At 35.2% G+C, this 15636-nt stretch overlaps 1 protein-coding gene across 3 annotated transcripts in view; it reads right to left on the bottom strand.

The window, feature by feature from the left end:
- Positions 1–15636, bottom strand: part of LOC149774485 (multifunctional protein CAD-like) — a 163181-nt gene that overhangs the window by 61334 nt on the left and 86211 nt on the right. For all 3 annotated transcript variants that reach the window (XM_089945160.1, XM_089945159.1, XM_089945161.1), the window contains exons 26-32: positions 14080–14262; positions 13269–13373; positions 11313–11555; positions 7837–7918; positions 4418–4584; positions 941–1105; positions 321–452 (exon numbers count right to left, since the gene is read on the bottom strand). In XM_089945160.1, coding sequence (XP_089801286.1) covers positions 321–452; positions 941–1105; positions 4418–4584; positions 7837–7918; positions 11313–11555; positions 13269–13373; positions 14080–14262 — 1077 coding nt within the window. The remainder of the gene's footprint in view (positions 1–320; positions 453–940; positions 1106–4417; positions 4585–7836; positions 7919–11312; positions 11556–13268; positions 13374–14079; positions 14263–15636) is intronic.

Genomic DNA, 15636 nt, shown 5'->3' with positions numbered 1-15636 from the left:
CATGTACTCAAAATTTCCATTGTTTGTTTTCTCAAAGTGTAAATGCTATTCAATGATGACAGGTCACCCCTTACTGACAAATTTAACTTGTATCTTTCTTTCAAAACCTCCCCCAAACACTTAACTCGACATCAGCCTATGTCACCAATATTTCCTCGGGCCCGAGGATGTCAACATAAACAGGTATGACTGTACTCCATAATTTTATTAAAAATTTAGTAGGTGCAGTATTTGATGAATTCAGATATTTTCCTCTGCAGCAGTAATAGTTGGATTTGAACCCACAAATGAAATGTAGTTTCAGCTGTAAAAATACATACCTCTTCTTTTCGGGCTACATGGCAGATGTGAATGGAGCGTTTGCAGATCTCAGATATAAGAATAACAGCGGCTGTGTGAGTTCCCTCTGCATGTACGCATAGTGGCAGGTGCTTTGGCCAGTGCTCAAAATGCTGCATAAAAAGAGTGTGTAGGTATGCATCATGTACATTGTTTAAAGAAAATTCCAGAAAACTTGAAAATATAGAATGTTCTTTATGTGGCAAATGTTGCCATGGTTTTTTTTCTCCATATATAAATGGTCTTTAAATGTGACAAAATCAAAACTATACAACAAATTTACAGCGATATTTTATAAGTTATTTTACATTTTAAAAAAACCCAAAAGAAAACCGTTTTAATTATAAAATATAAACACAATTTAGTCATTTTCATCATGCAGATGTAGTTTTGTGAAATATTACAATTAAATTTTAACTAGTAAAAGTCCATTTCTGTTCATATTAAATGTGACATATCTGCAGTTTTCTGAGTCACTGGACCCATATTTCAGCTAATATGGTGTTAACAAGAACTGAATTCTTACATGCAGAGATTCAAATCCCTGCAATATATATATATATCTGAAATGCTGAAAGCAAATAAATGTGATAATGCAAACCTTCATCCACAAAGCCATGTCAGTGAGTTTCAGTGTGGTGAATGTCTCATTTAGGTACATCTTGAGAGCTGCTGCTTTTCCACCAATTTCTGGAAGTGTGGTGTAATTGTCGCTGCTGGCTCCAACATAGATACCATAGTCACAACGGGCCTTTAGCCTGGCCAACTAAAGTTAAACAGTCAAAGAAGCCATAATTATATTAGGTATTTATCCTGGCCAACTAAAGGTAAACTGTCATAGATACCATACTTATAATAGGTATTTATCCTGGCCAACTAAAGGTAAACTGTCATAGATACCATACTTATAATAGGTATTTATCCTGGCTAACTAAAGGTAAGCAGCAGGGCTGAGCAAATCCCATAGCCGGATGTCCCGGACTAATCATTTTTGAAGTCAGACAAGTAGAATTTTCCAAGTCGCTAGTCCGGGACAAGTGCTCTTTAAAAAAGTCGGGCTAGTCCTTATTTTCGTGCTTTAATCACTATATCTATCTTTATTTGGCCAATCATGCCCTCCGGGCATACTGAATACTTAATTCTACCCCTCTTCGTGTATACATTTACATCTTGTTACCGCTTGACTGCATATTGGGCTAAGCGACCAAATTATCGGCAAATCAAAACACATCAAACAAAAGAAAGCCAGTATGATCAATTAGCAGTGTTGTTGCAATGAGTTTACTCAATCTAGATCATAATGAGCTGCTCACTATGATTTTAATCCAGTGAGTCAGTGTAATGAAATTAATGAAATGTACTTTACCGACATCAGTGTTGGTTTCCTTTATGAACTGATTAAATGACACTAATGGTTCTTTAATTTATAATTGATTATACAGATGATTAACTTCCACGTGCGATATTGTGTTTGAAGTGAAACAATTACGCTAAATAAAGAGCTGTTTCAGTTTGTATTTAAAAGAGAAAATTGATGTTATGATCACTGTATAAGTAGCTGTCAAGCAAGCTGACAGTTACTCTCTGGATAAAATGAGTTTGCTAAATTATTTTCGAAAGGAAGGTAATAACAGCGATTCGGAGAAGGTAAATTTGTTTGAAAATGGAGAGATAGAATGTAAGAAGGATACTGAGTGTGCGATAGCTATTTCTGAGTGAACAAGGATTTAATTCAATGAACTTAATCAAGACTTCTTTAAGGAGTTCCTTAAACCAAAAGAGTTTACAAATGCTAATTAACATCTCTGCAAATGGACCAGAGCTTGAGGACTTTAGCCCAGACACAGCTATCAACTGCTGGCTTAGTGCTGGTGCAGGTGGCAGACATATACATGGACATATTTTCAAATCCATTAGCTAAAACATATATACATGAACCTGAAGAAGCCAAATGTATAACAACCAATGTTTTTGAAAATTTTATTTCTTTTAAGAAATAATTATGTTGTATATTATTTTTATTTTTTTTCTTCTATGGATTAAGTACGTATGTCTAATCAAATCTCCGCAAGTGATTGTCATTTTGGGACCAGTGAAAAGTTAAGGTGGGACTAGCGAAGAGTAAGGTGGGACTAGTGAAGAGAAAGGTGGGACTAGTGAATTTTCTGAAACCGCTTGTCCTGGACTACTGGTTAAAAAAAAAATTTGCTCAGCCTTGAACAGTCATAGATACCATAATTATAATATATATTTAGCCTGGCCAAGTAAAGATAAACATTCATTGATACCATAATTACAATAGACATTTAGCCTGGCCAACTAAGGATAAACAGTAATAGATACCATAATTACAATAGATATTTAGCTTGGCCAACTAAAGGTAAACAGTCATATATACCATAATTATAATAGGTATTTATCCTGGTCCACTAAAGGTAAAGTTATAGATACCATAATTATAATAGATATTTATCCTGGCAAACTAAGGGTAAACAGTCATAGATACCATAATTATAATAGGTATTTATCTTGGTCCACTAAAGGTAAAGTCATAGATACCATAATTATAATAGATATTTATCCTGGCAAACTAAGGGTAAACAGTCATAGATACCATAATTACAATATATGTTTAGCCTGGCCAAGTAAAGATAAACATTCATTGATACCATAATTACAATAGACATTTAGCCTGGCCAACTAAGGATAAACAGTAATAGATACCATAATTACAATAGATATTTAGCTTGGCCAACTAAAGGTAAACAGTCATATATACCATAATTATAATAGGTATTTATCCTGGTCCACTAAAGGTAAAGTTATAGATACCATAATTATAATAGATATTTATCCTGGCAAACTAAGGGTAAACAGTCATAGATACCATAATTACAATAGATATTTAGCCTGGCCAAGTAAAGATAAACATCTTCATAGATACCACAGTCTATGTAGGCATTTAGACTGACCAACAAAAAACAGTCCTAGATACCACAGTCACATTGGCCATTTAGCTAGTCAGTCTTAGTATTTAAAGTCTAATATATAATAATAGAAATCTGAAATACAGAAGGAATATGAAAACTGAAGCGGAGTTTTAGATTATAAAACCTACTGTGGTTTCAAACATATATGTTGTTTTTGAAGTTTCTGTAGTGGCTGTTCTTGTTTAGTGCAATTTTCCCGCTCATGATAGGCTAATGCATGGCAACCACTATATCTGGTGGACGGAAGAACCAATGGCATGCTTTCTCACATACCCAGGTTGGCCAAGCCCATGACTCAAATCAATGTCAATGGAGATGAGATGTTAACACTGTAAAAGCAAGTGCCTCAGACCACCATAGTGGTAACCCAAATTACAGTTTACCTGTTTTTAAAGTTCATTTGTGAAATGCATTCATATGTTTTTAAAAATACTTCTTCATCGTCATTTTGTTTTTGCCTTCTCCGTTTTTCATTTGCTTTCTTTTTCAATGCACAGGTAAAATAATCCATTTCAAAGTGTGTAAACATGCATCTTAGCTGAACTGTTTTTGCTGTAAAGAAACTGCAGTCTATGGCAGATGGCCACCATATTATTTTGTAAATAAAACGGATAGAATAAATTCTTTTATAAAAATCCATTGAAGATTACCAAAAAAATCCAAATTTTAAGGTAAGTAAAGAAATACATAAAGCAGTAAACACAGTTTGTACATACTTAGTTGTAAGATAACATTTGTTCATTTTATAATGTGCCTCTTAGTTAATTTGAACTGACCTACTGATGTTCATTCCTTAAATTATCTGAAAGGTTGTTGTTGTTGTTTTGGGGCTTAACGCCATTTTTCAGCACACGATAGGCTATACATGGCGGCCAGTATTAATGGTGGAGGAAGAACCCGGGGAAAACCCCAGAAAGAACCACCGACCCACGAGAAGCTACTGGCAAGCTTTCTCACATACCCACATTGGCTGAATCCTAGACTCGAACCGCCGCAGACAGAGGTGAGATGGCAGTGATCCGTAACGGAGAGCGCTTTAGACCACTCGGCCACTCGGGGCCCCTTATCTGAAAGGTTATTCTCCTTACCTTCTGTGTGAGTATGAAGGAAGCCTCATCTATAGTAGGTGGGTTGGTGTTTGGCATGGCCAAAATCATGGTTATCCCCCCTGCAAGGGCTGCAGCTGTAGCAGAATCCCAGTCTTCTTTGTGTGTGGCTCCTGGCTCGCGAACGTGAACATGAACATCAATAAATCCTGGAAAACACAGACTACAAAATTTAAAATTATTAAAACATATAAAAACATCTTTGCAAACAATTAAAAATGTAAGAACATTTTAAAAATAGTAAAATGTATAAGAGTATTTTGTACAATTTAAGCGCTTAGAGCTTCTAAAGATTAGGCACTATACAAAGTCCTCATTATTATTATTTTTGCAACCGAAAATACTATATTGCTCCAATAGGAATACAATTCAAGCAAGGGTACAATCCTGTTAATCAGCATATTAGTAAGAATTATAATAAAATCACAGTCCAATTTTTAACTGACACCTGTCATAAAACTCTGCGTAATTTGAAATCTAACTTGACAACAGTATAAACCAAATGGTTGCATTTGTACATTTTCACACAAAGTTTTCTAGCCTGGAGCAGCAAATAGTTTTTGAAATGTAAAGTTTACTGAGGGAGGTTTTTTGATGACTCAATTAATAATCCAGCACAAAATTTAAAAACTGTTATAAATGTGATATCAGACCAGTGTGCTAAAAGAAAAAGAATCTGATAATTTTTCTGTGATGAAAAAGCCAAGATAAGGCACAGTCAGCTTTAACATGTTTTCCCCTCCATGTGAGGAATCCATTGCTATGATTTGGCTTGGTCGATTTTAATGCCATTTTGCAGCACATGATAGACTATATACATCAGCCAGCATTTCTGGTGGATGAAAAAAGAACACCCCCCCCCAAAAAAAACCCCACATCAATGCATGAAAAGTTTCTTTCTCACCTACCCACTCTGTTCTAGCCAAGACTCGAATGTAAGCAGAGGTGAGATTTCTGAGTGATCTATAGAGGTGAGTGCTCCATCTGTAATTGGTCTTTATGAAATATTTTTATAGTTATATTTTGACACAAGGGTACCAAAAACAGCACACAAAATACTCCATAACCTTTGAGCTACCAATTACTGTTGGGCTTGGTACTAGACAATTAGTACTGCATGAAAAGATGTATACCTGGGAAAAGTTTCATCAGCTGAAGTTATAATGTGACAACAGATAATAAAATAGGCCAATGAGTTGGATCAGCCATTGCTGTGACCTTCGCCTTGAAGAAGATAGCATTTAATTGAGCATGTACCACTTTCAAGTCAGAATATGAAAAACTGAAGTTTCAGCAAAATATCTCCATTGGTTTCAAAGTTACATAGAGACCATTGATGCACTATTTTTTCTCGAGTCAGACAGTATGACTGTTGTATGAGATGTACTTTGTAGTCTTAAATATAACTAGTTTAAGTTGCAGTATAATATTTCAAGTCATTCAGCAGTTGCACTCTGCACAAGGTTACAAGTCAGAGTTACACAATCCACTGCTGTTAACATGTCTTGGGGTAAGGTGTATGGCTAAACTATGTAACAAACTACAAGACATAACTAGCTACAATTTCTCTAAAATAATTTAGTATGAAGACAAGGACACTAGTTGTTGAATCACATTTTCTGTTGCCGTGATATTGATGCTGGGCAAGTGATTATTAAGACACAGGAAGGTTCACTATATATCTGAGCAAAGATTTATTACAATTATCCAACAGTTATACAAGTCACATAATTCTTGCCATGACCTTGACCTTAAGGCTGAATACATAGAAGTGACACATCTAGTCATGATATATACCAGAGTTTCATTGGAATATCCTCAGAGCTTCTTAAGTTTTAACTCAAACAAAGATGCAAGTCACAGAATTACATTTTATCTTGTAATGACCTTGACCTAAGTTGGGGAAATGGTTACAATATGTAACACAATCTAAAATCATTATATATATACCTTGGCAAACTTAATGAAAATCCTTCTAATGGTTACAAAGTTAACAGGACAAGCAAATGTTAATGGAGAGACAACATCATAACCCAATTTATACTGGGTGTATTAAAATGGAGAAAAAGTCGTGATATCATGCAATAGCCACGTGTACTCAATATACTGTTGCCATGACTCTGCATTCTGGTAGTAGCTGAAGTAGCCAGCTATTGAGTGCTACTGAATTAGCCCGTTATTGAGCATATGAGTGCAACAAACGGCTCAGATTCAACGTTATCAACATTAGTCCTTGTAGTAACCCACTACTGGGTTACCCTAGTACAACAGATGGTACCCCCTGAATTGGCATTCTGTTAGCTCCTGTAGTAGTTCAGTAATGGGTTAAAGTTCAACATTCTGGTAGCCCCAACTCATTTCTGGTAGTCTCTTTAGTATCCTAATGCTGGGTGACTAGTCCAACATATGGCACAAAAACTGCATTTTGGTAGTCCATATAGTAGTCCAATAAATCGTAGCCCAGATTCAGGATTGTGGTAGTCCTCGTAGTACCCCACTACTGGGTTAATGAAGTTCAACAAATGGTAGCCAGACTATGCATTCTGGTACTCCTTGTAGTATCACACACTACTGTGCCAATGGAGTTCAACATAGCAGCCCAGATTCATCATTTTCCATGCATTAGCACACTACTAGATTAACAGAGTTCAACATTAAGTACCAAGACTAAGCATTGTGTTAGTCCTAGACTACAGGCACAAATTCTGTTGAAACCTGCAGCTCAATTTGAAGTCCAAACATAATTATTTTCATTTATCTGCACAAAACGTTTGAATCCAAAATTCCAAGTAAATGTGACTACTCTACGGAAAACATGAATGATTTTAACAACAGGTCTTATTGTTGTTGTAGGGTTTAACACCATTTTTCAGCACAAGACAGGCAATACATGGTAGAGGAAGAACCCGGGCAAACCCTAGAAAGAACCACCAACCCATGAAAAGCCACTGACAAGCTTTCTCGCATAACCACATTGGCCGAACCAGAGACTAGAAACCATTCAGACAAAGGTGAGAAGGAAGTGATCCTTAATGGTAAGCGCTTTAGACCACTTGGGACCCCTACAACAACAGATCTGTATCTTTACCTATCCCTATTACATTCAAGTTTGTCAGTTCCAAATCACAAAATCTTGGTAAGTTTTGATTTCTTCCCCTATATCTTCAAAAACAAATATGGAATAACTGAATGTTAAATACTTCTATGTATTCTATGATCATCACTACAAGCAAACTCTCAAATTTACATTATATATGACACTATCTTCATCAAAATTATTGAAGAAAGTTTACCAATGATAAAATGGAATAAAGGCAACAAAGTGAGAACATACCAGATGTTATTGATGAAAGATTTTTAAGACAGAATAGGATGACTATATTAAAGAAGTGACAACATACCAGGCAGTCTGAAGACCTTGTGTGAGGAGATACAATCAATGTAGGTTTTCATAGAAGGTGCATTCTTCAGCCTCCTCAATGCCTAAATGGAACATATTTGTTTAGAAATTCAGATATAGCACACCCTCTTTATAATGTATATTACAAATAGTGTTATAGCACTCTATAATGTATATTAGAAATCGTGTTATAACACACTCTATTTATAATGTACATTATATATTAAGTGTTATAGAATGCCCTTTATAAAATTAAAAAGTTTTAAAAGCACACCCTCTTTACAAATTAGAAATATTTTTATAGCAAACCTTTATAATGTATATAAGAAATAGTGTTATAGTGCACCCTCTTTAAAGTGTATGTTAGAAATAGTGTTATAAGCACATCCTCTTTACAAGTTATTTGAAATAGTGTTATAGCAAACCTTTACAATATATATTAAAGATAGTATTATAGTGAACCCTCTTTATAATGTATATTAGAAATAGTGTTATAGCACATGCTCTTTATATTGTATATCAGAAATACAGTATTATAATGCTCTCCAGGAGAGCCATGTAGTATCATGTTTAATTGCAAGACAACATAAATGAAGTAGTTAACACAATGTACTCTCAGATAATAAAACTGGACCCATTATCATACACGACTTAAAACAAGACACTTTATAAAGAGAGAGACAAATGAAGGGGTGCTGTATTTTGGCTGCAATCAACTATAGTCTGAATATACCCCCCCCCATTTATTTGTACCCTACTACTGATTAAAAAAAAAAAACAAAGTACAAACGAGACAAAATATACACAGAACTTAGTTCATTTATTGTTAATAATTTCAATCCAGATTATGCCTAGGGGACCCTAACACCATTATCATCTATGCATTTCATTCCAAATGGAATTTTTCATTGTAAAAGGCAACCCTGCTTGCTAGTGATTTCCAGTTCCTGGACAAGTCCATTTTCAGCAAAAGGGGTATAAGCACATCTACACATGTATATACAAAGGAAAATACTATGTTGTTTGCTTCCGAATTTTCTATGTCAAATCAAGCAAAGGAAAAGAATGACGGCACACTGACAAAAGAGCGCAAGACAAAAGAGTGCCAACAATAGAGCTCCGACATAAGGGCGACGACAAAAGAGCGCCTTTAATTGCCAACAAAAGAGCTCCAAATTGCCTGACAAAATAGTGCTAAACAAAACAGCGCAGGTTATACAAATAATATTAAAACATTCTGTGGATTACGGTATGGCAGCTGTTTGCCTTTCTTTTGTCTTTCTATTGTACATTGCGATGCGGTATATGATGGTAAATGAGGTGCAACTTCCATCGAAAATCCTACTCTAGTTTGTTGTATAATCTGCCTCGGTTTTTCCACCCCTTCCACTGCTCGTCTACGTATAGGAGACACAACCTTCACTGCTTCGTTTCTAGCTGGATCTGGAGCATGACTGTGTCCCAATAATAACCGAACATTGTCGTTTAACACTTTCATCCTTCCACGGCAACCATCTTTCCTGCAGCATCTCCATGACGTGCTTCCATCGCATTTTGTCTTTGCGATATCTGTAGCCGTCGACCAATAACATAATCTTTCCTTTCTGTGACTCGACCTTATCCATGTTTCTTTATTAATAAACTTTTTACAAATAAAGTTTGTACTACACTTTTCACTATATATGCAAAATGGCATCATTGATTCTTAGCTCAATAATTAACTCAAAACTTTGAAAAGAACCTACACTTTATTGCGCTTAATTGTTGGCGCTTTTTTCGGCACTCTTTTCTCGGCGCCCTTTCACTGGTGCCCTTATGTCGGCACTCTTTTGTCATGCGCTCTTTTGTCAAGTCACCAAGAATGACAACTACAAATTTGCCTTTCATGTGGATTTAACAAGCAGTGTAATTTCTATGTTCATGTGTGCAAAGGGATATAACACTAAACTCTCAACATTATTGTAACTTAAGGATATATCTGGCAGTTACTGAATAAGAATGAACGTCACTCTGTTGTCTGGTCTGAGAAAATTAGACTTGCCCATAGTGTATGCAATATGGCACCGTATGGAAAGTCTGTTAAGCATGAAAGGCACTGAGGATGCCAGTGTTAGGACCACAGTCAGGTTAGAAATTATAAATCAATGAATATATTGACCAAGATCTGTCCACTATTTATCACATTAAAGACCTCCATTATCGAAACCAGTGGTTTTTTTTTTTTTTTTACAAATAAATGGAGGTATATTCAGACTAGAACACAAGGAACTGAAAGACAATCTGGATGCCCCAGCAGTTAATTCTTTTCTAGTCAGCCAAATGCAGCAAGTTATTTATCTGTGATAAGATGTAGATGCTGCTGAAATTCCAAGGTAAAATGAAATTCTTGTATTTAACTTTTCTTTTCAGAATGAAAGTGGCATACAATTTTACCAAATCATGGTTCAGTGGAATTTTGATCAGTATTATTAATAAGAACTTCCTCATTATAATGTGTTCTAGTGTAATCAAAAAAGCATACCACCTTATTGTGAGACTGCCTTTATAATGAAGTACACAACACATTAGTCCATTATAAACTACGGAAAATATCATCTTCGAGACTGCCTTATAACAAAATACATGAGTAGACCTTTAATATAATGATATCCATCGAGTATACCAACTTGGTGACACTGCCTTGTAATGAAGGAAACAATACAGTAGCCCTTAAAGTAATGATGTCCAGTGTAAACCGTCGAGTATACCATCTTAGTGAGACTGCTTTATAATGAAGTACATCATACAGTACTCCCTCACTATAATGCTTTCCAGTGTAAACCATGGCATACACCATTTTATAGTAAAACTGTCTCATAATGAAGTATGATGCAATGAATGACCTTACAGTGAGCCCACCTTACAGACTAGGTATATAATACATTAGTCCCTCACTATAATGTACACTGTAAAACCTACCACCTTACAGTGAGGATGCCTTCTAATGAAGTACATGATAATGCTGTCCATTGTAATCCATGGAATATACCACTTTATAGATAGGCTGCCTTTATAAATTAGGCAAATTATAAACAATTCTAATACAGGATAATGAAATGGAATCTATCAGTTACCTTATAACAATAACAGTACTATAATGAGAGTTCTTCCTTCATACATGTGATACAACGGCAAGATACTGGAATCGCTTTCTCACCAGCAACAGTGGCATCAACATCCTAACAAAAGCAGTGCCAGTAATCCAACATCAGCAATTTTTGTGTCAAGGCTCAGATTTTGTGTCTAAATTTCTCTCCAAAAAGACCATTTGGCAAGATGTTTATCCTAACCAAGTTTTATACTCTAACATAACTTTACATTATCATTTTTACTCTCTACAAATACTTGCTAAATTAGATGCACTTTCACTATTAAGACTATATCTTCATCAAATATACTTATCAAATAAACAAATTTGATCTAATTTTGAGAATTTACCTCAACAAACATCTTGGTGCATTTGACATCAGTGATAAGGGGCACGGAATAGTCGACAGCCATCCTTCTCGTCTTGTAACCCTGGGTTACAAATGATGAGGCTCTATACGAGCCTCCACTGCGAAGAGGCAGGTTAATGACAAGGTCAAACATGTTATCGGCAAGATAGTCAGCAATGGTTCTCTGTGCCCCAGCTCCCTTGGAGTCACATGGGTCTTCGTAAGGCCATTCAACTGCCTTCACCTACAATTACCCCAAAGTTGAGTCATGCATATTCTAGTATGAACTAATTATAAACTGGCTATGTGAAGATTTTTAATTAAGACATGATATGCTTGATAAATGTAGGACCATGCAAGTCATCTTTGTCAGTACAATACATTCATTAAACATTAGTCACTGTCAATTGTTTAATCATGACTAATAGTAGGTATAAAAAAAAATTGCAAGTCAGCTTTTCATGTCTGGTTTGGTGCAGGTTCATGCAAAACCCTCTCAGACACCCTGAAACCAGTTTGATCAAATATGCATTGTGTTTTCTTTTCATTTTGGTTTAGTTCAATTTCCATTTTTGTTCTGCTTAAATTCCATTCAAGTTTGCATTTAATCTACAAAACTTTCAAATCCGTATTTACATTGTTCATGTGTACATGCATATTTGAATCGCCCCAAATGCTCCACTAGGTCACCTCTCTGAATACCATTTTAATTACCCAGAGATCATGAAAGTGCTTGAATAACAACCTAAGATGGCAAGTATGAGTGTTCTCCACTAAGATTCCTCATGGACCTAAAAATAATTTAGCTCGACTTTGACTCTAAAGACCTGGGAATGTTTCTGAAGCTTGCTCTCTGTTCCATGACTTGGACATACTTGTTATTATTGGACATACTTTTCCACAGACATCATAACCTGCCTGTTGTCATGCAGATCATGCAATAACCATACACTGCTTAGTTTTTTAAATTACCTTTATTCCTTCACATAAATTGACATTTTCTATGAACATATTCACTTAGATGCCTTTGAATAGTGCGATAAATCGATGCATTTATTGTTAATAAACCTCAAATTGCAATTGTACAAAGGCTGGTTCAATATGAACCAGCTTATACTTTTGGAGCTGCAAAAAGTTCCTTTAAAACCGTCAGATTCAGTGCTCAACTTTAACATGCTTACTTTATATCCAATTTTGGAAATAGTCATGAAACGTCATTTTTATATTTAAATGTCATTTTTATATTTATAGTCTTCAACATAATTCCCTTAAAAATTTAAAGTCTTGAAAGCGGTCAGTATCAAGTACAACTTCAGACCTTGCTGAGTGTGTTAGAACACATTTTTAACTGTATACATTTGCTATGAATAAAGTGACGTATGAAAATTCTGCCTTCAATAGTTCCCTTAATTCTTCATTCATGTTTGTGTGTGTACGTGTCCGTGTGTGCAGTTTCTCTTCTCTCAATTTTATATCACAGTCCTGTCCATCTGTACTTATATCCCTTTTAATACTTTCTACCTACAACACCTTACCTGCTTTACTCGCATGAACTAGTGTATGTGATTTGGATTTTGAATGTAGCTTTAAAAAAAATCAAGCATATCGCTACAATGTCTGCAGTGGGGCAGTTTATAGTGATGTCTAGCACTGGGGAATCATGTTGCAAACATGTTGCATGATATCCCACACATTCACATTATCCTGACACCAGGTTGAACAGTCCTAACACGAACGCCCTAATACTGAGTGCCTAGCATGGCAGCTGTCCGTACCATTTTTACAAGTCTTTGGTATGACTCTGCGAGGGTTCAAACCCATAACCTCCCGCATCCAAGGCAGATGCTCTAACCACTAGGCCACCAGAGCAGTCACATGAACTAGTAAAAATCTCTGCTACCTCAATGAATTCTATCGTCAACCCACAACAGCACACTGTTTTAAATGCAAAACTTACTTTAAAGCCATGTTCATTATAGAAGTCTGCTGTTCCCTTGCTGGCATACAGTTTGTATCCCATATTCTCTAGCGATTTAATGGTAGGGATCAACTCCATCTTATCCTGAAATGAAAGACAAAACATGAGTTTCTGACAAATATTTTTTTTATATAGAATTCATTAAGTTTATGAATTATCTGTATGTTTTAGGGAAAAAACCAATAGCTTCCTCTTCATCAAAATGCATTGGGTTAAATAATAAATTTCAATCTACAATTGCATTGTTTCATCGGTATGAAATTTCTGAAACAATATGACATCAGAATGATATTGCTGAATCAGTATGACCTTGTGGAATCTGTATGACCTTGTGGAATCAGTATGACACAGTATGACATTGTGGAATCAGTATGATATTGGTATGACATTGCTGAATTAGTATGATCAGAATCAGGATGATATTGCTGAGTCATTATGACATCAGTATGACATTGCTGAAATCATTATGACATCATTATGACATTGCTGAAATCATTATGACATCATTATGACATTTCTGAATCATTATGACATTGCTGAATCATTATGACATCAGTATGACATTGCTGAAATCATTATGACATCATTATGACATTTCTGAATCATTATGACATTGCTGAATCATTATGACATCAGTATGACATTGCTGATCATTATGACATTGAGGAATCATTTTAAAAATCTAATTCTATCCATAATTTTTTAAAAGTCAGTTTACCAGATTTTTTATTTTGACAAACTTAACATAGGGGTTATTCTAAGCAAAAAGTCAATGAATTTTAACTGTAACCTTGTAACTTCCAATCGAAAGTAGTATGTTTTCCTTTGGGATCTTGAAACCAGTTCCGAGTTGTGCCTTTAGGTAAGCTTCAAAACGATCCTCTCCAAAACATGCAACTTCCCCTGTACTTGCCATCTCCACACCAAGCATCACATCAGCACCTTGAAGCCGTGAAAATGAAAACACTGGAACCTGAGGACAAAAAATTACTGAACAAAATAATTTTTACCTCCAAAAGGAAATAAAAATACATTAATTGTAATGTTAGCAATATATTTATGCCATACTTGATATGTGCATTTGTAAGGCTCAAAGCAAGTTCAAGCTAACCTACTTCTCTGGATATATATGATTACTAAGAAAGAAGATTTAGTTTTATAATTAGACATCACTACTGATTTACCAAACATCCCTACAGATTTGCCAAACATCTCTATAGATTTGCCAAACATCTTTCCAAACATCCCTATGGATTAGCAAAAACACCAAACACCTCTATAGATTTGCCAAACATCCCTACAGATTTGCCAAACACCTCTATAGATTTGAAAAACATCCCTACAGATTTGCCAAACACCTCTATAGATTTGCCAAACACCTCTATAGATTTGCCAAACATCTCTACAGATTTGCCAAACATCCCTACAGATTTGCCAAACATCCCTACAGATTTGCCAAACACCTCTATAGATTTGCCAAACATCCCTATAGATTTGCCAAACACCCCAATAGATTAGATTTGCCAAACACCTCTATAGATTTGCCAAACACCCATAGATATTTGCCAAACATCCCTATAGATATTTGCCAAACACCCCTATAGATTTGCCAAACACCCCTATAGATTTGCCAAACATCCCTATAGATTTGTCAAACATCCCTATAGATTTGCCAAACATCCCTATAGATTTGCCAAACATCCCTACAGATCTGCCATACACCCCTATAGATTTGCCAAACACTTTACAATATGATTTCATCTCCTCAAAACAGACTTCAGCTTCTTTTAAGCAGTCATCATGAACATGTAAAATTTTACTTTATTACACGCACAGAAAAAAATAGTTCAACCAAATTTCATAATTTAGCAGTGGACATAGATACTCTGCCTATGGTTTGAAAACCATGGTAACACATAAAATATAACAGGAATGGAAAGAGAATAAAGACCAGAAAATACTTTTGATATCAGAATTTAAATCACATGATTTTAATTTTTATGTTGAAAGTATATATAAAAAAATACATATAAATATCTGAAATCTGCACAACTATATTACAAGATTAAGAAAAACAGTTATATGACCAGTCTAAAATAAAATTACACGGAAAAAAACACATGTATGACCAGTCTAATAAAAATTACAAGAAACACAGTGTGTGACCAATCTAGACAAAATTACACACAAGAAAAACAGTGATTTAACCAATCTATGCATAAAGCTAGACTGTTAGCAGTTGTCTCAAAGAAACTGAGCTTAAAGCAAACCTCATTTCAAAGCAATGAAGTGGGATATAAAAGTCACTGACCTGATTTTGTCTAGAAACCAGTACTCATGACACCTG

The sequence above is a fragment of the Sinohyriopsis cumingii genome, unplaced genomic scaffold, assembly GCF_028554795.1.
Source record: "Sinohyriopsis cumingii isolate HCF-2022 unplaced genomic scaffold, ASM2855479v2 utg000229l, whole genome shotgun sequence".
Classification (NCBI taxonomy): Eukaryota; Metazoa; Mollusca; class Bivalvia; order Unionida; family Unionidae; genus Sinohyriopsis; species Sinohyriopsis cumingii.
Note: the sequence above shows the minus strand (reverse complement) of the source record. Positions and strands in the feature narration are given on the sequence as shown.